The sequence below is a fragment of the Crinia signifera genome, chromosome 1, assembly GCF_055691185.1.
Source record: "Crinia signifera chromosome 1, ASM5569118v1, whole genome shotgun sequence".
NCBI classification, from domain to species: Eukaryota; Metazoa; Chordata; class Amphibia; order Anura; family Myobatrachidae; genus Crinia; species Crinia signifera.
In genome coordinates this window covers 480,679,161-480,703,090 of record NC_139217.1, presented here as the reverse complement: position 1 = coordinate 480,703,090, position 23,930 = coordinate 480,679,161, and the positions used below count along the sequence as shown (strand labels likewise).

Here is a 23,930-nt window from a genome sequence, read left to right as displayed (position 1 = left end):
GGACATTGTGTCGGGATAGGTCTCCCGGACATTGTGTCGGGATAGGTCTCCGGGACATTGTGTCGGGATAGGTCTCCGGGCTGCGGGACATTGTGACGGGATAGGTCTCCGGGCTGAGGGACATTGTGTCGGGATAGGTCTCCGGGCTGAGGGACATTGTGTCGGGATAGGTCTCCGGGCTGGGGGACATTGTGACGGGATAGGTCTCCGGGCTGGGGGACATTGTGTCGGGATAGGTCTCCGGGCTGAGGGACATTGTGACAGGATAGGTCTCCAGGCTGAAGGACATTGTGACGGGATAGGTCTCCGGGCTGAGGGACATTGTGACGGGATAGGTCTCCGGGCTGCGGGACATTGTGTCGGGATAGGTCTCCCGGACATTGTGTCGGGATAGGTCTCCGGGACATTGTGTCGGGATAGGTCTCCGGGCTGCGGGACATTGTGACGGGATAGGTCTCCGGGCTGAGGGACATTGTGTCGGGATAGGTCTCTGGGCTGGGGGACATTGTGACGGGATAGGTCTCCGGGCTGGGGGACATTGTGTCGGGATAGGTCTCCGGGCTGAGGGACATTGTGACAGGATAGGTCTCCAGGCTGAAGGACATTGTGACGGGATAGGTCTCCGGGCTGAGGGACATTGTGACGGGATAGGTCTCCGGGCTGAGGGACATTGTGACGGGATAGGTCTCCGGGACATTGTGACGGGATAGGCCTCCATGTTACATATTGGGATAGGTCTCCGGGCTGGGGGACATTGTGTCAGGATAGGTCTCCGGGCTGAAGGACATTGTGACGGGATAGGTCTCCGGGCTGAAGGACATTGTGACGGGATAGGTCTCCGGGCTGAAGGACATTGTGACGGGATAGGTCTCCGGGCTGAAGGACATTGTGACGGGATAGGCCTCCATGTTACATATTGGGATAGTTCTCCAGGCTGTGAGGAACTGGTTGATCCAGATAGTGAGATATCGGTGTTGTAAATGCTGAACTCTTTTTAAACGGTGTATCCCGTGCTTTCCTGTCTGACACCCCCTAAATACGAGATACAATCAGAGGGTTATAGGTCTATTTTATAAAGGAACAATTTTCAACATATTTTGTATTAACAGAAGAATGACTTCTGAGGTCACGCTGTGTCCAGCCGGACTAACTCCCACTGCACCTCTCACCGCACATGTTACATCTGTCCCCCTGCAGTGCAGCATGGTGTTACCCAGGTGCTCAGGTACTGGCTGCTTCTGCATGTAGCCCACACATGCTGGGCAGCTTTATCCTCACACTGCAATGTATCTCTAAGCTAGGACACGCTTCTCCCACACCTAACACTGCACATGTTACATCTGCCCCCTGCAGTGCAGCATGGTGTTACCCAGGTGCTCAGTTACTGGCTGTTTCTGCATGTAGCCCACACATAACTCTCTGCACATGTTACATCTGCCCCCTGCAGTGCAGCATGGTGTTACCCAGGTGCTCAGTTACTGGCTGCTTCTGTATGTAGCCCACACATACTGGGCAGCTTTATTCTCACACTGCAATGTAGCTCTGAGCTAGGACACCCCTCCCACACCTAACTCTCTGCACATGTTACATCTGCCCCCTGCAGTGCAGCATGGTGTTACCCAGGTGCTCAGTTACTGGCTGTTCCTGCATGTAGCCCACACATGCTGGGCAGCTTTATTATCACACTGCAATGTATCTCTGAGCTAGGACACGCCCCTCCCACACCTAACTCTCTGCACATGTTACATCTGCCCCCTGCAGTGCAGCATGGTGTTATCCAGGTGCTCAGTTACTGGCTGCTCCTGCATGTAGCCCACACATGCTGGGCAGCATTATTCTCACACTGCAATGTAGCTCTGAGCTAGGACACACCCCTCCCACACCTAACACTCTGCACATGTTACATCTGTCCCCTGCAGTGCAGCATGGTGTTACCCAGGTGCTCAGTTACTGGCTACTTCTGCATGGATCCTACACATACCGTGACACGGTGCACATTCTCCGTCCAGAAGGTCACAGCTTGCTCCTTGCAATAATCGTGACTCTGCCAAATACACAAACACACAAATTAATGCTGGTCTTCCCATTCTGTGTCCTACAGCATAGTACCCCCTGAGCCTCATCTGCCACAGAGAGGGCACTCACCTTCCTGGGGTCTGGCGGCTGTGGTATATACCCCTTCATGGCATAATCTCTCCTAGTTGTAGATGTTGTAGATGGAATCTCTCCTGCCGGTGACTCCAGCTCTCCAAGGATGTCCTGGCTGCAAGGAGAGGAAAACCTGTGATCAGTACAGCACCGCACACACCTCACCTCTATCTGTGATCAGTACAACACTGCACACACCTCACCTCTCTCTGTGATCAGTACAGTACCGCACACACCTCACCTCTATCTGTGATCAGTACAGCACCGCACATACCTCACCTCTATCTGTGATCAGTACAGCACCGCACATACCTCACCTCTATCTGTGATCAGTACATCACTGCACACACCTCACCTCTATCTGTGATCAGTACAGCACCGCACACACCTCACCTCTAACTGTGATCAGTACAGCACCGCATATACCTCACCTCTATCTGTGATCAGTACACACCTCCCCTCTGTCTGATCAGTACATCACCGCACACACCTCACCTCTATCTGTGATCAGTACAGCACCGCACATACCTCACCTCTATCTGTGATCAGTACAGCACTGCACACACCTCACCTCTATCTGTGATCAGTACAACACTGCACACACCTCACCTCTCTCTGTGATCAGTACAGCACAGCACACACCTCACCTCTATCTGTGATCAGTACAACACTGCACACACCTCACCTCTCTCTGTGATCAGTACAGCACTGCACACACCTCACCTCTATCTGTGATCAGTACAGCACTGCACACACCTCACCTCTATCTGTGATCAGTACAACACTGCACACACCTCACCTCTCTCTGTGATCAGTACAGCACAGCACACACCTCACCTCTATCTGTGATCAGTACAACACTGCACACACCTCACCTCTCTCTGTGATCAGTACAGCACAGCACACACCTCACCTCTATCTGTGATCAGTACAGCACCGCATATACCTCACCTCTATCTGTGATCAGTACACACCTCCCCTCTGTCTGATCAGTACATCACCGCACACACCTCACCTCTATCTGTGATCAGTACAGCACCGCACACACCTCACCTCTAACTGTGATCAGTACAGCACTGCACATCTCACCTCTCTGTGATTAGTACAGCACCGCACACACCTCACCTCTATCTGTGATCAGTACAGCACCGCACACACCTCACCTCTATCTGTGATCAGTACAGCACTGCACACACCTCACCTCTCTCTGTGATCAATACAGCACACACCTCTCCTCTATCTGTGATCAGTACAGCACCGCACACACCTCACTTCTATCTGTGATCAGTACACACCTCCCCTCTGTCTGTGATCAGTACGGCACTGCACACACCTCACCTCTATCTGTGATCAGTACAGCACCGCACACACCTCCCCTCTATCTGTGATCAGTACAGCACCGCACACACCTCCCCTCTATCTGTGATCAGTACAGCACCGCACACACCTCCCCTCTATCTGTGATCAGTACAGCACCGCACACACCTCCCCTCTATCTGTGATCAGTATAGCACTGCACACACCTCACCTCTATAGTACACCACCACCAGTACAGCACCGCACAACTCCCCTCCATTCTATATGTTATCAGTACAGCACCACATACCTCACCTCTGACTGTGATAAGTACAGCACAGAGCACACCTCCCCCCTCCCTCTCTCTTTCTGTTATCAGTATAGCACAGAGCACACCTTCCCTCTCTCTCGGTTATCAGTATAGCACAGAGCACACCTCCCCAATATGTGTTCTATCAGTACAGCACAGAGCACTCCTCCCCTCTCTCTGTTATCAATACAGCACACAACACACCTCCCCAATATGTGTTATATAAGTAAAGTACAAAGCACACCTCCCCAATATGTGTTCTATCAGTATAGCACAGAGCACACCTTCCCTCTCTCTCTCTGTTAGCAGTACAGCACAGAACACACCTCCCCAATATGTGTTATATCAGTACAGCACAGAGCACACCTCCCACCTCTCTCTGGTAATAGTACAGCACAGAGCACACCTCCACTCTCTCTGTTATCACTACAGCACATAGCACACGTCCCCTATATGTGTTATATTAGTACAGCACAGAGCACACCTCCCCTCTCTCTCTGGCATCAGTATAGCACAGAGCACACCTTCCCTCTCTCTCTCTCTGTTATCAGTACAGCACATAGCACACCTCCCACCTCTCTCTGGTAATAGTATAGCAAAGAGCACATCTCCCCTCTCTCTGTTATCACTACAGAACAGAGCACACCTCCCCCCTCTCTGTTATCAGTACAGCACATAGCACACCTCCCCAGTACAGCACAAAACACATCTCCCCTATATGTGTTCTATCAGTACAGCACAGAGCACACCTCCCCTCTCTCTATGGCATCAGTACAGCACAGAACACATCTTGCCTATATGTGTTCTATCAGTACAGCACAGAGCACACATCCCCTCTCTCTCTCTGGCATCAGTACAGCACAGAGCACACCTCCCATCTCTCTCTGGTATCAGTACAGCAAAGAGCACACCTCCCCTCTCTCTCTGGTATCAGTACAGCACAGAGCACACCTCCCCTCTCTCTCTGGTATCAGTACAGCACAGAGCACACCTCCCCCTCTCTCTGGTATCAGTACAGCACAGACAGAGCACACCTCCCCATCTCTATGTCATCAGTACAGCACAGAGCACACCTCCCCTCTCTCTCTGGCATCAGTACAGCACAGAACACATCTTGCCTATATGTGTTCTATCAGTACAGCACAGAACACACCTCCCCTCTCTCTCTGGCATCAGTACAGCACAGAACACATCTTGCCTATATGTGTTCTATCAGTACAGCACAGAGCACACCTCCCCCTCTCTCTGGTATCAGTACAGCACAGAGCACACCTTCCCCCTCTCTCTCTCTGGTATCAGTACAGCACAGCACACCTCCCCCCTCTCTCTGGTATCAGTACAGCACAGAGCACACCTCCCCTCTCTCTCTGGTATCAGTACAGCACAGAGCACACCTCCCCTCTCTCTCTGGTATCAGTACAGCACAGAGCACACCTCCCCACTCTATGGCATCAGTACAGCACAGAGTACACCTCTCCTCTCTCTGGCATCAGTACAGCACAGAGCACACCTCCCCATCTCTATGTCATCAGTACAGCACAGAGCACACCTCCCCATCTCTCTGGTATCAGTACAGCACAGAGCACACCTCCCCATCTCTCTGGTATCAGTACAGCACAGAGCACACCTCTCCTCTCTCTGGCATCAGTACAGCACAGAGCACACCTCCCCATCTCTATGTCATCAGTACAGCACAGAGCACACCTCCCCATCTCTATGTCATCAGTACAGCACAGAGCACACCTCCCCATCTCTCTGGTATCAGTACAGCACAGAGCACACCTCCCCATCTCTCTGGTATCAGTACAGCACAGAGCACACCTCTCCTCTCTCTGGCATCAGTACAGCACAGAGCACACCTCCCCATCTCTATGTCATCAGTACAGCACAGAGCACACCTCCCCATCTCTCTGGTATCAGTACAGCACAGAGCACACCTCCCCATCTCTCTGGTATCAGTACAGCACAGAGCACACCTCCCCTCTCTCTCTCTCTCTGGCATCAGTACAGCACAGAGCACACCACCCCTCTCTCTGTTATCAGTACAGCACAGAGCACACCTCCCCATCTCTATGGTATCAGTACAGCACAGAGCACACCTCCCCTCTCTCTCTGGTATCAGTACAGCACAGAGCACACCCCCTCCCCCCTCTGGTATCAGTACAGCACAGAGCACACCTCCCCTCTCTCTCTCTGGTATCAGTACAGCACAGAGCACACCTTCCCTCTCTCTCTCTCTGGTATCAGTACAGCACAGAGCACACCTTCCCTCTCTCTCTCTCTCTGGTATCAGTACAGCACAGAGCACACCTTCCCTCTCTCTCTCTGGTATCAGTACAGCACAGAGCACACCTCCCCTCTCTCTCTGGTATCAGTACAGCACAGATCACACCTCCCCCCCCCCTCTGGTATCAGTACAGCACAGAGCACACCTCCCCCCTCTCGCTGGTATCAGTACAGCACATAGCACACATCCCCTATATGTGTTATATTAGTACAGCACAGAGCACACCTTCCCTCTCTCTCTCTGGTATCAGTACAGCACAGAGCACACCTCCCCTCTCTCTCTGGTATCAGTACAGCACAGAGCACACCTCCCCTCTTTCTCTCTGGCATCAGTAAGTATAGCACAGAGCACACCTCCCCCCTCTATCTGGTATCAGTACAGCACAGAGCACACCTCCCCCCTCTCTCTGGTATCAGTACAGCACAGAGCACACCTCACCCATCTCTCTCTGGTATAAGTACAGCACAGAGCACACCTCCCCTCTCTCTCTGGTATCAGTACAGCACAGAGCACACCTCCCCTCTCACTCTGGTATCAGTACAGCAAAGAGCACACCTCACCCATCTCTCTCTGGTATCAGTACAGCACAGAGCACACCTCCCATCTCTCTCTGGTATCAGTACAGCACACACCTCCCCTCTCTCTCTCTGGTATCAGTACAGCACAGAGCACACCTCCCCCCTCTCTCTGGTATCAGTACAGCACATAGCACACATCCCCTATATGTGTTATATTAGTACAGCACAGAGCACACCTCCCCTCTTTCTCTCTGGCATCAGTATAGCACAGAGCACACCTTCCCTCTCTCTCTCTGGTATCAGTACAGCACAGAGCACACCTCCCCTCTCTCTCTGGTATCAGTACAGCACAGAGCACACCTCCCCTCTTTCTCTCTGGCATCAGTAAGTATAGCACAGAGCACACCTCCCCCCTCTATCTGGTATCAGTACAGCACAGAGCACACCTCCCCCCTCTCTCTGGTATCAGTAGAGCACACCTCCCCTCTCTCTCTGACATCAGTACAGCACAGAGCACACCTCACCCATCTCTCTCTGGTATAAGTACAGCACAGAGCACACCACCCCTCTCTCTCTCTGGTATCAGTACAGCAAAGAGCACACCTCACCCATCTCTCTCTGGTATCAGTACAGCACAGAGCACACCTCCCATCTCTCTCTGGTATCAGTACAGCACAGAGCACACCTCCCCTCTCTCTCTCTGGTATCAGTACAGCACAGAGCACACCTCCCCCCTCTCTCTGGTATCAGTACAGCACAGAGCACACCTCCCCTCTCTCTCTGGTATCAGTACAGCACAGAGCACACCTCCCCTCTCTCTCTGGTATCAGTACAGCACAGAGCACACCTTCCCCCTCTCTCTCTCTGGTATCAGTACAGCACAGCACACCTCCCCCCTCTCTCTGGTATCAGTACAGCACATAGCTCACCTCCCCTCTCTCTCTGGTATCAGTACAGCACAGAGCACACCTCCCATCTCTCTCTGGTATCAGTACAGCACAGAGCACACCTCCCCCCTCTCTCTCTGGTATCAGTACAGCACAGAGCACACCTCCCCTCTCTCTCTCTCTCTGGTATCAGTACAGCACAGAGCACACCTACCCTTTCTTTGGTATCAGTACAGCACAGAGCACACCTCCCCTCTCTCTCTCTCTGGTATCAGTACAGCACAGAGCACACCTACCCTTTCTTTGGTATCAGTACAGCAAAGAGCACACCTCACCCATCTCTCTCTGGTATCAGTACAGCACAGAGCACACCTCCCATCTCTCTCTGGTATCAGTACAGCACAGAGCACACCTCCCCTCTCTCTCTCTGGTATCAGTACAGCACAGAGCACACCTCCCCCCTCTCTCTGGTATCAGTACAGCACAGAGCACACCTCCCCTCTCTCTCTGGTATCAGTACAGCACAGAGCACACCTCCCCTCTCTCTCTGGTATCAGTACAGCACAGAGCACACCTTCCCCCTCTCTCTCTCTGGTATCAGTACAGCACAGCACACCTCCCCCCTCTCTCTGGTATCAGTACAGCACATAGCTCACCTCCCCTCTCTCTCTGGTATCAGTACAGCACAGAGCACACCTCCCATCTCTCTCTGGTATCAGTACAGCACAGAGCACACCTCCCCCCTCTCTCTCTGGTATCAGTACAGCACAGAGCACACCTCCCCTCTCTCTCTCTCTGGTATCAGTACAGCACAGAGCACACCTACCCTTTCTTTGGTATCAGTACAGCACAGAGCACACCTCCCCTTAGTAGCTGTGTGTCTGGAGGGGGTACTGCCTCTGATCGCTGATGTATATACAAAGAGATGATTGTCCGACCTCTGGGATATGAATGGGAAGCGGAGGCTCTGCTCAGACTGCAGCACAGAGAAATGGGGAGGGCTGCCCGGCACTGTACACTCCTATCTCCTGTCATACCGCAGGGTCACACTGACCACCGGGTCACACTGACCCACAGACTGCAGCACAGAGAGATGGGGAGGGCTGCCCGGCACTGTACACTCCTATCTCCTGTCATACTGCAGGGTCACACTGACCGCGGGGTCACACTGACCCACAGACTGCAGCACAGAGAGATGGGGGAGGGCTGCCCGGCACTGTACACTCCTATCTCCTGTCATACCGCAGGGTCACACTGACCGCGGGGTCACACTGACCCACAGACTGCAGCACAGAGAGATGGGGGAGGGCTGCCCGGCACTGTACACTCCTATCGCAGGGTCACACTGACCACGGGGCTGCCCGGCACTGTACACTCCTATCTCCTGTCATACCGCAGGGTCACACTGACCCACAGACTGCAGCACAGAGAGATGGGGGAGGGCTGCCCGGCACTGTACACTCCTATCTCCTGTCATACCGCAGGGTCACACTGACCACGGGGTCACACTGACCCACAGACTGCAGCACAGAGAGATGGGGAGGGCTGCCCGGCACTGTACACTCCTGTCTCCTGTCATACCGCAGGGTCACACTGACCGCGGGGTCACACTGACCCACAGACTGCAGCACAGAGAGATGGGGGAGGGCTGCCCGGCACTGTACACTCCTATCTCCTGTCATACAGCAGGGTCACACTGACCGCGGGGTCACACTGACCCACAGACTGCAGCACAGAGAGATGGGGAGGGCTGCCCGGCACTGTACACTCCTATCTCCTGTCATACCGCAGGGTCACACTGACCCACAGACTGCAGCACAGAGAGATGGGGGAGGGCTGCCAGGCACTGTACACTCCTATCTCCTGTCATACAGCAGGGTCACACTGACCGCGGGGTCACACTGACCCACAGACTGCAGCACAGAGAGATGGGGGAGGGCTGCCCGGCACTGTACACTCCTATCTCCTGTCATACCGCAGGGTCACACTGACCACGGGGTCACACTGACCCACAGACTGCAGCACAGAGAGATGAGGGAGGGCTGCCCGGCACTGTACACTCCTATCTGCTGTCATACCGCAGGGTCACACTGACCACGGGGTCACACTGACCCACAGACTGCGGCACAGAGAGATGGGGAGGGCTGCCCGGCACTGTACACTCCTATCTGCTGTCATACCGCAGGGTCACACTGACCGCGGGGTCACACTGACCCACAGACTGCAGCACAGAGAGATGGGGGAGGGCTGCCCGGCACTGTACACTCCTATCTCCTGTCATACCGCAGGGTCACACTGACCGCGGGGTCACACTGACCCACAGACTGCAGCACAGAGAGATGGGGGAGGGCTGCCCGGCACTGTACACTCCTATCTCCTGTCATACCGCAGGGTCACACTGACCGCGGGGTCACACTGACCCACAGACTGCAGCACAGAGAGATGGGGGAGGGCTGCCCGGCACTGTACACTCCTATCGCAGGGTCACACTGACCACGGGGCTGCCCGGCACTGTACACTCCTATCTCCTGTCATACCGCAGGGTCACACTGACCCACAGACTGCAGCACAGAGAGATGGGGGAGGGCTGCCCGGCACTGTACACTCCTATCTCCTGTCATACCGCAGGGTCACACTGACCACGGGGTCACACTGACCCACAGACTGCAGCACAGAGAGATGGGGAGGGCTGCCCGGCACTGTACACTCCTGTCTCCTGTCATACCGCAGGGTCACACTGACCGCGGGGTCACACTGACCCACAGACTGCAGCACAGAGAGATGGGGGAGGGCTGCCCGGCACTGTACACTCCTATCTCCTGTCATACAGCAGGGTCACACTGACCGCGGGGTCACACTGACCCACAGACTGCAGCACAGAGAGATGGGGAGGGCTGCCCCGCACTGTACACTCCTATCTCCTGTCATACCGCAGGGTCACACTGACCGCGGGGTCACACTGACCCACAGACTGCAGCACAGAGAGATGGGGAGGGCTGCCCGGCACTGTACACTCCTATCTCCTGTCATACCGCAGGGTCACACTGACCCACAGACTGCAGCACAGAGAGATGGGGGAGGGCTGCCTGGCACTGTACACTCCTATCATACCGCAGGGTCACACTGACCACGGGGGCACACTGACCCACAGACTGCAGCACAGAGAGATGGGGGAGGGCTGCCCGGCACTGTACACTCCTATCTCCTGTCATACCGCAGGGTCACACTGACCACGGGGTCACACTGACCCACAGACTGCAGCACAGAGAGATGGGGGAGGGCTGCCCGGCACTGTACACTCCTATCTCCTGTCATACCGCAGGGTCACACTGACCACGGGGTCACACTGACCCACAGACTGCAGCACAGAGGGCTGGGGGAGGGCTGCCCGGCACTGTACACTCCTATCTCCTGTCATACCGCAGGGTCACACTGACCACGGGGTCACACTGACCCACAGACTGCAGCACAGAGAGATGGGGGAGGGCTGCCCGGCACTGTACACTCCTATCTCCTGTCATACCGCAGGGTCACACTGACCACGGGGTCACACTGACCCACAGACTGTAGCACAGAGGGCTGGGGGAGGGCTGCCCGGCACTGTACACTCCTATCTCCTGTCATACCGCAGGGTCACACTGACCCACAAACTGCAGCACAGAGAGATGGTGGAGGGCTGCCCGGCACTGTACACTCCTATCTCCTGTCATACCGCAGGGTCACACTGACCACGGGGTCACACTGACCCACAGACTGCAGCACAGAGAGATGGTGGAGGGCTGCCCGGCACTGTACACTCCTATCTCCTGTCATACCGCAGGGTCACACTGACCCACAGACTGCAGCACAGAGAGATGGGGGAGGGCTGCCCGGCATTGTACACTCCTATCTCCTGTCATACTGCAGGGTCACACTGACCGCAGGTTCACACTGACCCACAGACTGCGGCACAGAGAGATGGGGAGGGCTGCCCGGCACTGTACACTCCTATCATACCGCAGGGTCACACTGACCACGGGGTCACACTGACCCACAGACTGCGGCACAGAGAGATGAGGGAGGGCTGCCCGGCACTGTACACTCCTATCTCCTGTCATACTGCAGGGTCACACTGACCCACAGACTGCGGCACAGAGAGATGAGGGAGGGCTGCCCGGCACTGTACACTCCTATCATACCGCAGGGTCACACTGACCACGGGGTCACACTGACCCACAGACTGCGGCACAGAGAGATGAGGGAGGGCTGCCCGGCACTGTACACTCCTATCTCCTGTCATACTGCAGGGTCACACTGACCGCGTGGTCACACTGACCCACAGACTGCGGCACAGAGAGATGAGGGAGGGCTGCCCGACACTGTACACTCCTATCTCCTGTCATACTGCAGGGTCACACTGACCGCGTGGTCACACCGACCCACAGACTGCAGCACAGAGAGATGGGGGAGGGCTGCCCGGCACTGTACACTCCTATCTCCTGTCATACCGCAGGGTCACACTGACCGCGGGGTCACACTGACCCACAAACTGCAGCACAGAGAGATGGTGGAGGGCTGCCCGGCACTGTACACTCCTATCTCCTGTCATACCGCAGGGTCACACTGACCACGGGGTCACACTGACCCACAGACTGCAGCACAGAGAGATGGGGAGGGCTGCCCGGCACTGTACACTCCTATCTCCTGTCATACCGCAGGGTCACACTGACCACGGGGTCACACTGACCCACAGACTGCAGCACAGAGAGATGGGGAGGGCTGCCCGGCACTGTACACTCCTATCTCCTGTCATACTGCAGGGTCACACTGACCGCAGGTTCACACTGACCCACAGACTGCGGCACAGAGAGATGGGGGAGGGCTGCCCGGCACTGTACACTCCTATCTCCTGTCATACCGCAGGGTCACACTGACCGCGGGGTCACACTGACCCACAGACTGCAGCACAGAGAGATGGTGGAGGGCTGCCCGGCACTGTACACTCCTATCTCCTGTCATACCGCAGGGTCACACTGACCCACAGACTGCAGCACAGAGAGATGGGGGAGGGCTGCCCGGCACTGTACACTCCTATCTCCTGTCATCCTGCAGGGTCACACTGACCGCAGGTTCACACTGACCCACAGACTGCGGCACAGAGAGATGGGGAGGGCTGCCCGGCACTGTACACTCCTATCATACCGCAGGGTCACACTGACCGCGGGGTCACACTGACCCACAGACTGCGGCACAGAGAGATGAGGGAGGGCTGCCCGGCACTGTACACTCCTATCTCCTGTCATACTGCAGGGTCACACTGACCCACAGACTGCGGCACAGAGAGATGAGGGAGGGCTGCCCGGCACTGTACACTCCTATCATACCGCAGGGTCACACTGACCACGGGGTCACACTGACCCACAGACTGCGGCACAGAGAGATGAGGGAGGGCTGCCCGGCACTGTACACTCCTATCTCCTGTCATACTGCAGGGTCACACTGACCGCGTGGTCACACTGACCCACAGACTGCGGCACAGAGAGATGAGGGAGGGCTGCCCGACACTGTACACTCATATCTCCTGTCATACCGCAGGGTCACACTGACCACGGGGTCACACTGACCCACAGACTGCAGCACAGAGAGATGGGGGAGGGCTGCCCGGCACTGTACACTCCTATCTCCTGTCATACTGCAGGGTCACACTGACCGCGTGGTCACACTGACCCACAGACTGCAGCACAGAGGGCTGGGGGAGGGCTGCCCGGCACTGTACACTCCTATCTCCTGTCATACTGCAGGGTCACACTGACCGCGTGGTCACACTGACCCACAGACTGCAGCACAGAGAGATGGGGGAGGGCTGCCTGGCACTGTACACTCCTATCTCCTGTCATACCGCAGGGTCACACTGACCCACAGACTGCAGCACAGAGAGATGGGGAGGGCTGCCCGGCACTGTACACTCCTATCATACCGCAGGGTCACACTGACCCACAGACTGCGGCACATGGAGCCCGGGGTCACACGCCAGGGTCACAAGGTAACACACAGCGCAGGGTCACACGATCAGACATAGCGCAGGGTCACACATGGAGGGCACTACACCCCAAGCCCCTACAGGAACTGACCTGAACTTCTGGTAGAGGAGTCCGCGGATCACCTCCTCCCGCCGACCTGGGGACAGGGACATGTTAGTAATCGCCTGCAGCTGGTGGTAGGGATCATTGGACACACAAGCATCATGTCTACAGGGTCATTAGGTCGACATAAGCATTTGGTTGACACTTTTCTCTTTTTTTGTCCCGAATGTCAACACAGCCGACATGGACACTATAAGGTGCTGTGTCCCCTGGCATGGCTCCGCCCTCTCTCTGACAGGACTGAAGATCGTATCACAGGCCAGAGATAATTAGTGGTAAATATAGGTGATATATGGGGAAAATAGACACGTGCCGACATGTGCCGACAGGCGGTATTTCCTGCACTACCATCCACTACGGCGTGATGGGAGAATAAGATAGTGTGCCGAGCGCAGCGAGCCGTGCCAGGGGACGCAGTACATCTTTTAGGGTCCATGTCGGCTGTGTTGACATTTGGACCATCTGAGCCCCACTCACCCTTCCCCCTCTCTCTGAGCCTCACTCCCCCTCCCCCTCTCTCTGAGCCCCACTCACCCTTTACCCCCTCTCTCGGAGCCTCACTCACCTTCTCCCCTCTCTCTCTCTGAGCCCCACTCACCCTCTCCCCTCTCTCTCAGAGCCTCCCTCACCCCCCCAGCCCTCTCTCTCTGAGCCCCACTCAACCTCCCGCCCTCTCTCTGAGCCCCACTCACCCTCCCCCCCTCTCTCTGAGCCCCACTCCCCCTCCCCCTCTGTCTCTGAGGCTCACTCCCCCTCCCCTTCTCTCTGAGCCTCACTCCCTCTCCCCCTCTCTCTGAGCCCCACTCCCTCTCCCCCTCTCTCTGAGCCCCACTCGCCCTCCCCTCTCTGAGCCCCACTCGCCCTCCCCCTCTCTCTGAGCCCCACTCGCCCTCCCCCTCTCTCTGAGCCCCACTCACCCTCCCCCTCTCTCTGAGCCCCACTCACCCTCCCCCTCTCTCTGAGCCCCACTCACCCTCCCCCTCTCTCTCTGGGCCCCACTCACCCTCCCCCTCTCTCTCTGGGCCCCACTCACCCTCCCCCTCTCTCTCTGGGCCCCACTCACCCTCCCCCTCTCTCTGAGCCCCACTCACCCTCTCCCCTCTCTCTCAGAGCCTCCCTCACCCCCCCCCCTCTCTGAGCCCCACTCCCCCTCCTCCCTCTCTCTCTGAGCCCCACTCACCCTCCCCCCTCTCTCTCTGGGCCCCACTCACCCTCCCCCCTCTCTCTGAGCCCCACTCACCCTCCCCCCTCTGTCTCTGAGCCTCACCCCCCCTCTCTCTCTGAGCCCCACTCACCCTCCCCCCTCTCTCTCTGAGCCTCACTCACCCTCCCCCTCTCTCTGAGCCTCACTCACCCTCCCCCCTCTCTCTAATCCTCACTCACCCTCTCTCTCTCAGAGCACCACTCACCCTCTCCCCTCTCTCGGAGCCTCACTCACCCTCCCCCTCTCTCTAATCCTCACTCACCCTCCCCCCCCTCTCTCTCTGAGCCCCACTCACCCTCCCCCTCTCTCGGAACCTCACTCACCCTCCCCCTCTCTCGGAACCTCACTCACCCTCTCCCCTCTCTCGGAGCCTCACTCACCCTCTCCCCTCTCTCGGAGCCTCACTCACCCTCCCCCCTCTTCCATCGATGGCAAAAGTATTCGTCATCGCCCATGAACCAACAATGATTTTGAATCATCGATGGTCATTGGCCATCCCTACCACTCACCCTCCCCCCGTCTCTCTCTCTAATCCTCACTCCTCCTCCCCCTCTCTTTGAACACCACTCACCCTCCCCCTCTCTCTCTGAGCCTCACTCACCCTCCCCCCTCTCTCGGAGCCCCACTTACCCTCCCCCCTCTCTCTAATTCTCACTCCCCCTCCCCCTCCCCCTCTCTCTCTGAGCCCCACTCACCCTCCCCCCTCTCTCTCTGAGCCCCACTTACCCTCCCCCTCTCTCTAATTCTCACTCCCCCTCCCCCTCTCTCTGAGCCTGACTCACCCTCCCCCTCTCTCTAATCCTCACTCAACCTCCCCCTCTCTCTCTATGAACACCACTCACCCTCCCTCCCTCCTCTCTCGAAGCCCCACTCACCCTCCCCCCCTCTCTCTCTCTCTCTCTGAGCCCCACTCACCCTCTCCCTAATCCTCACCCACCCTCCCCCCCTCTTTTGGAGCCCCACTCCCCCTTCCCCCGCCTCTCTCTCTCTGAGCCCCACTCACTCTCTCCCCTCTCTCTCTGAGCCCCACTCACCCTCCACCTCTCTCTCTAATCTTCACTCACCCCCCCCTCTCTAATCCTCACTCACCCTCCCCCCTCTCTCTCTCTAATCCTCACTCACCCCCCCCCCCTTTCTCTAATCCTCACTCATTCCACCCCCGCCCCTCCCTCTCTCTCTGAGCCCCACTCACCCTCCCCTCTCTCTAATCCTCACTCACCCTCCCCCTCTCTCTAATCCTCACTCACCCTCCCCCTCTCTCTCTAATCCTCACTCCCCCTCTCTCGGAGCCCCACTCACCCTCCCCCTCTCTCGGAGCCCCACTCACCCGCCCCCTCTCTCTCTCGGAGCCCCACTCACTCTCCACCTCTCTCTAATCCTCACTCACCCTCCCTCTCTGTCTAATCCTCACTCACCCTCCCCCCTCTCTCTCTGAACACCACTCACCCTCCCCCCCTCTCTCGGAGCCTCACTCACCCGCCCCCCTCTCTCTCTCTGAGCCCCACTCACTCTCCCCCTCTCTCTAATCCTCACTCACCCTCCCCCTCTGTCTAATCCTCACTCACCCTCCCCCCTCTCTCTCTGAACACCACTCACCCTCCCCCCTCTCTCGGAGCCTCACTCCCCCTCCCCCTGAGTCCCCCATGGTTAGCGATGGTCCTCTCCCACATTACCCGTGGTCAGCGCTCACCTGTCCGTCGGGTGGGGTCCGTCCTCGGCATCTTGTATGAGTCCTGCTGGGTTGTGGAGCCGGACATCCCCGCCAGGAGCTGTGTAGTGAGGATCCCCAGATGTCCACGTTGGTGGGTCTGTCCCTCTCCGCCAGTGCCATGGGAGGGGGGCTCATGGTCCAGGCTGGCCGCAGCTCTCTAAGACAGAGACCGGAGACGTCATCAGAGGTGTAATCTGCCACTGGGCTCCTGCTCCCAAGGGGGCACCTCTCCTCATGACTGGACGTCATAGTTACTAACTACAGATATATAGTGACGGAACCGCTGACCCAAAGTGGTGGCATCCCAGGGACGGGAGATGGTGACAGGTGACATGCTGGCATAGACCTGTGTTACCACTATGGGGGTCATTCTGGTTGGCTTGCTAAGTTTAGCGAATCCTTCTAATGCCGTCCGGGAACTGGGTGTGACGTCAGCCGCAGGTGCCCATCTGCGTTCACATGGGGATGCCCAGTGTTTTACTGGGTGTACCTAGCATTGTGAACGCCCCCTGCCCACCTCCATCCTGCCCGCGCCCACACAGAAGCCCCGAACATGCGCATAAGTGAATACGCACATGCGCAGTGCTTCAACATCGGTCCCCTGTGCAAACACAAGCGATCAGAATAAGGACCTATATGTAATGGGTGATATAGCACAGAATTACCTCTTCCACCCAATTGCTGATGAGACAGGGGCTGGTGGGGGCCGCGTGGGTCACAGCCGGTGGCTCCTCCATCCTGCACCTGATCTGTAGAATGAGGGAGAATCACAGTCACCAGTATTACATAGCACACGCCACAGCATAATACAACTGGGTGCCGGACGCGGTCCCGACAGTCATTTACCCGACGTCAAAACGCCGACAGCCGGGTGCCCGACGGCCACCCGCTATTTTCTCACGTGGGGGTCCACGACCCCCATAGAGGGAGAATAGAATAGGTGGCTCGCGTAGCGTAGCGAGCCACCGTGCCCGCAAGGGGCTTTTTTGCGATCGCCATGCTGTCTGACTCCGGGCAGTCGGGATAATGACTGTCGGGATCCCGACTGTCGGAGTCACATACCACACCCAATATAACTATACCAGCCCCACTCTCTCTGTACTGCACACACAGTGCTCTCTGTACTGCGCACACACACACACACAGTGCTCCCTGTACTGCGCGCACACACAGTGCTCCCTGTACTGCGCGCGCACACAGTGCTCCCTGTACTGCGCGCGCACACAGTGCTCCCTGTACTGCGCACGCACACAGTGCTCCCTGTACTGCGCGCGCACACAGTGCTCCCTGTACTGCGCGCACACACAGTGCTCCCTGTACTGCGCGCACACACACAGTGCTCCCTGTACTGCGCGCACACACAGTGCTCCCTGTACGGCGCGCACACACAGTGCTCCGCTCCCTGTACGGCGCACACAGTGCTCCCTGTACTGCGCACACACAGTGCTCCCTGTACTGCGCACACACAGTGCTCCCTGTACGGCGCACACAGTGCTCCCTGTACGGCGCACACAGTGCTCCCTGTACGGCGCACACAGTGCTCCCTGTACGGCGCACACAGTGCTCTCTGTACTGCGCACACACCCAGTGCTTTCTGTACTGCGCACACACACAGTGCTCTCTGTACTGCGCACACACCCAGTGCTCTCTGTACTGCGCACACACACAGTGCTCTCTGTACTGCGCACACACACAGTGCTCTCTGTACTGCGCACACACACAGTGCTCTCTGTACTGCGCACACACACAGTGCTCTCTGTACTGCGCACACACACAGTGCTCTCTGTATTGCGCACACACACAGTGCTCTCTGTACTGCGCACACAGTGCTCTCTGTACTGCGCGCACACACATTGCTCTCTGTACTGCGCGCACACACATTGCTCTCTGTACTGCGTGCACACACAGTGCTCTCTGTACTGCACACACAGTGCTCTCTGTACTGCACACACAGTGCTCTCTGTACTGCACACACAGTGCTCTCTGTACTGCGCACACAGTGCTCTCTGTACTGTGCGCACACACAGTGCTCTCTCTACTGCGCACACACAGTGCTCTCTCTACTGCGCACACAGTGCTCTCTGTACTGTACATAGGCTTTCTATCTGCGCACAATGCATGACTGGATTGTGGGCCTGATTCAGATCTGACCCCACTGGCACAATACGCATGCGCATCATTCAGTTAAGCCGCAGTCCCTCCCCTCGTCTCCTGCCAATTCCCCCCGGGACATCCCACCATTTCCCCCCCTTGTCTCCCGCCAGGACACTCCCACCATTTCACCCCCACCGTACCCCCACTCGTCTCCCGCCGTTTCCCCAAGGACACTCCCACCACTCCCTCCCCCCAGGACACTCTTACCGTTTCCCCACCGATGTACCCCCCCTTGTCTCCCGCCGTTTCCCCAAGGACACTCCCACCACTCCCTCCCCCCAAGACACTCTTACCGTTTCCCCACCGATGTACCCCCCCTTGTCTCCCGCTGTTTCCCCCAGGACACACCCACCATTCCCCCCCCCCCCCGACGTCTCCCCCCAAACCACACTTACCCTTTCCCCACAGACGAACCCCCCCCCCCCCTTGTCTCCCGCCGTTTCCCCCCAGTAGCGCACACAGGGGGGGTTTCTGAGTACCCAGAACCCCCCCCCCAGGAGTCTAAGGACCATAGTCTGAAAGCTGAGTTTTTGTTTTTGCTATTGTACCCTCTTTCCTTGGGTACAATAATTTTAAAAATCGGCCCTTGGGAACCGGAGATATCTGACTTCAAAGCAGTGGTCCCCCATCCAAGCCTGTTAATTGCTCTTCCCAGTCAGATATTTCAGGTTCTGTCTAACTTATACCCCTTTTACACCAAAAACCCTGGTCGGACCCTGGTCTTTGAACACGGATGTTTCCAGGGTCGGACCCTGATTCCTAACCCATTTATACAGCAATTCGACCTGGGTCTGCACCATTTACACTGGACCTGGGTCAGCCCTGCTTTGTCATTACAAATGGCCTGCAGCAGCAGCACCACATAACCTTCCCTGCACATCATCACCCGCCCTCCCTGCAGCATCACATCACCCCCCCCCTGCACATCATCACCCCCACCTGCACATCATCACCCGCCCTCCCTGCAGCATCACATCACCCCCCCCCTGCACATCATCACCCCCACCTGCACATCATCACCCGCCCTCCCTGCAGCATCATCACCCCCACCTGCACATTATCAACCCCCCTCCGCACATCACCACCCCCCTGAAGCAGCATCACCCCCCCCGCCTATTATCACTGCCCCTGCAGCATAAAATCACACACCCCCCTGAAGCAGCCTCACCCCCCCCTGCCCATTATCACCGCCCCTGCAGCGTCAAATTACACCCCCCCCCTGCAAATCATCACCCCCCTGAAGCATTACATCATTACCCCAACCCAGTGTGGGGTACAGCCTCCAGGCAGCGGGGTCCGGCAATGCAGGGCAGGGGGGGCGAGCTGTCAGGCTTCTGAGGGGGGAGAGGGATGGGATGCTTGCTGCTGCTGTAACAACTCCCCCCTGCAGCCGCGGGGTCGGGAGTGGAGGCAGCGGGAATAAGCAGTGCATGTGGGCAGGGGACATCATCACCTGTAGCACCACATCAACAGCCCCCAGTGCGGGGTCCGGCCTCCAGGCACCGGGGTCCGGCAGTGCAGGCGGGCGATCCAGCGTATAGGAAGTCACCGGCAGGGTCCCTCCAGTGTATGGGAAGTAACCCGCTAGCGTGCCTGCGGCGGCTGGGAACTGCTCCAGCTCCACACACCTGGTATGTAGTTATATATACTCGTTGGCGGATTGCTCTGCCTCCTGAACTCTGATCCTCTAGTCCCCAATACCAGGTACTTGTGAGTTATCTGGACGCCCGATTTCAAAATCGGGTCGGATCGGGCACATCGCATCGCATGCGACCATCGGATGCGATGCGATGACCCGATTTTTCCATAGGAATCAATGTTAAAATGGACTGAGTCCATTTTAACATGGAATTCAATGGGAAAAAGGGGTCCTTTTCATACCCCTACTATCCAAGTGGGCATGGAGTTGGATATAAACCTGTGGCGAGCGTAGCGAGCCACCGAGCCCGAAGCGTGGCGAGCGTAGCGAGCCCCGCGAGGGGACACGGAATACCGTCCCCTCGCGGGGCTCGCTTCGCTCGCCACGCTTCGGGCTCGGTGGCTCGCTACGCTCGCCACAGGTTTATATCCAACTCCATGCCCACTTGGATAGTAGGGGTATGAAAAGGACCCCTTTTTCCATAGGAATCATTTTAACATTGATTCCTATGGAAAAATCGGGTCATCGCATCCGATGGTCGCATGCGATGCGATGCGATATCGCATCGCATCTGATTGTATGCCTTAACTTAAGGCATACAATCAAAAAATCGGGCGTCCAGATAACTCACAAGTACCCAATACCATTTGGTAGGTGGGATCCTCTAGTGTTTAATTCCATTACAATCTAAGAAATCTATTTCTGGGAACTGGAGACATCTTCAGTCAAGCAAGCTGTCCTCCCACCAGAAAATTATTATTATTATTTATATACATTTGGTCTATCTATAATACTGTAACTGACCGGGCATATACTTGGTCACCTAAGGCTGGTTTCACACACTCCGGCTCCTGCCGGACGGTGAAATCCCGCACGGCCAGGGAGCCATGCCGCACACACTAGTTGTGAATTGGACACTATTGTGTCCATTCACACGGGACAGCCACGACCCGGCCGCACGGCTGCAGCCGGATCCCGCCACAGGAAGGGACGGCTGCCGGGCTGTGGCCATCCCCTCCATGATAACCTAATGTGTGCGGCACGGCTCCCTGGCCGTGCGGGATTTCACCGTCCGGCAGCAGCCGGAGTGTGTGAAACCGGCCTAAGGGCTGTTTCACACAGTACGGTTCCTGCCGCACGGTGAAATCCCGTACGGTCAGGGAGCCGCGCCGCACTCAGAATTTTATAATGGCAGGGATGGCCACAGCCCGGCAGCCGTCCCTTCCAGTGGGGGGATCCGGCTGCAGCCGTGCGGCCGGGCCGTGGCCGTCCCGTGTGAATGGACACAATAGTGTCCATTCACAACTGCTGAGTGCGGCACGGCTCCCTGGCCGTACGGGATTTCACCGTGCGGCAGGAACCGTACTGTGTGAAACAGCCCTAAGGGCTGTTTCACACAGTACGGTTCCTGCCGCACGGTGAAATCCCGTACGGTCAGGGAGCCGCGCCGCACTCAGAATTTTATAATGGCAGGGATGGCCACAGCCCGGCAGCCGTCCCTTCCAGTGGGGGGATCCGGCTGCAGCCGTGCGGCCGGGCCGTGGCCGTCCCGTGTGAATGGACACAATAGTGTCCATTCACAACTGCTGAGTGCGGCACGGCTCCCTGGCCGTACGGGATTTCACCGTGCGGCAGGAACCGTACTGTGTGAAACAGCCCTAAGTGTCCATCTCCGTGCTTTGCTCCGCCCCTCTGGAAACCCCCTTCTGAAAATCCTGCGTTTGCCCCTGCCCCAGGACACTCCCACCATTTAACCTTGCCGTACCCCCACTCGTCTCCCGCCGTTTCCCCCAGGACACTCCCATTTCCCCCCTGCCATACCCCCCTCTCCCGCAGTTTCCCCCATCCCCCCCCCTCTCTCCCGCAGTTTCCCCGCAGGACTTTCCCACCGTACCCCGCCCACTCGTCTCCTGCCGTTTCCCCCCCCCAGGACACTTCCACCATTTCCCCCCTGCCATAACCCCCTCTCCCGCAGTTCCCCCCTCCCTGCCGTACACCTTGTCGTCTCCCTCTCCCCCTCTCTCCCGCAGGACTTTCCCACCATCCCCCCACCGTACCCCGCCCCCTCGTCTCCCGCCGTTTTTCCCCAGGACACTCCCATTAAACAACTGGTTCCCACCCGCAGATGCCGGTTTCCTGCCAGTCACCATGGGAACGGCGTGAGAGCCCTGCGCATGTGTACTACGGGCCGCCCGTGTGCGCAGTGCACCGATAATCGGGTCTGATCCGATCCCTACACACAGAGAGCTACGCAGGAGAGAGGTAAACTAGCGAGCAGCTTGGTACCTGGCGCCCTGTGTGTGGTGCGGGAGTAGCGGGGACTCGCACTGACTGCGGCCGCTCCGGTGTCTCCGGCTCCCTCCGCTCTGTATCAGGTTCCCATGGTGACACCGCCCGCCCACTTACACCGTTACCGCGGTAACCAGGGGCGGAGCTCTACCTGGTGCAACCAACCACTGAGATAGTGGGGGCGTGGCCCGCGGACAGCAACACACTATACAAGCCTGTACACACTGACACACACACACTGTCATGTACACACTGACACACACACTGTCCTGTACACACACACTATCCTATACACACTGAGACACACACACACACACTATCCTGTACACACTGACACACACACACTATAATGTACACACTGACACACACACACACACACACTGTCCTGTACACACTGACACAAACACACACTGTCCTGTACACACACACTATCCTATACACACTGACATACACACACTGACACACACACACTGTCCTGTACACACTGACACACACTATCCTGTACACACTGACACACACACACTATCCTGTACACACTGACATACACACACTGACACATACACACACTGTCCTGTACACACACACTATCCTATAAACACTGACATACACACACTGACACACACACACTGTCCTGTACACACTGACACAAACACACACTGTCCTGTACACACACACTATCCTATACACACTGACATACACACACTGACACACACACACTGTCCTGTACACACTGACACACACACACTCTACAAACCTGTACACACTGACACACACACACTGTCCTGTACACACTGACAGACACACTATCCTGTACACACTGACATACACACACACTGACACACACACACACACTGTCCTGTACACACTATCCTGTACACACTGACATATACACACTGACACACACACACACACACAATGTCCTATACACACTATCCTGTACACTGACAGACACACTATCCTGTACACACTGACATACACACACACACACACACTGTCCTATACACACTATCCTGTACACTGACAGACACACTATCCTGTACACACTGACATACACACACACACTGTCCTGTACACACTATCCTGTACACTGACAGACACACTATCCTGTACACACTAACATTCACACACACACACACACACACTGTCCTGTACACACTGACAGACACACACACACACACACACACACACACTATCCTGTACACACTGACACACACACTATCCTGTACACACACACACTATCCTGTATACACTGACACACACACACTATCATATGGTTCAATCTGTGCAGCTCTCACTGGCTGGGAGGCGGGACTAGTGATGACTATCGGATGGTGCCGTCAGTACAGCAGCTCTCACTGGCTGGGA

The 23,930-nt window shown here is 56.7% G+C and overlaps 1 protein-coding gene across 1 annotated transcript; it reads right to left on the bottom strand.

Moving 5' to 3' along the window:
* On the bottom strand, nucleotides 1-22,624 carry SPAG8 (sperm associated antigen 8). Its single transcript, XM_083155495.1, has 7 exons — nucleotides 22,563-22,624; nucleotides 17,149-17,232; nucleotides 16,463-16,640; nucleotides 13,557-13,602; nucleotides 2,146-2,263; nucleotides 1,982-2,044; nucleotides 1-1,032 (listed from the first exon to the last, which is right to left on the bottom strand). Exons 2-7 carry the CDS (start codon nucleotides 17,218-17,220, stop codon nucleotides 910-912), a joined length of 600 nt encoding a protein of 199 aa, XP_083011621.1. The 5' UTR covers nucleotides 17,221-17,232; nucleotides 22,563-22,624; the 3' UTR covers nucleotides 1-909.
* Nucleotides 22,625-23,930: the final 1,306 nt, after the last annotated feature.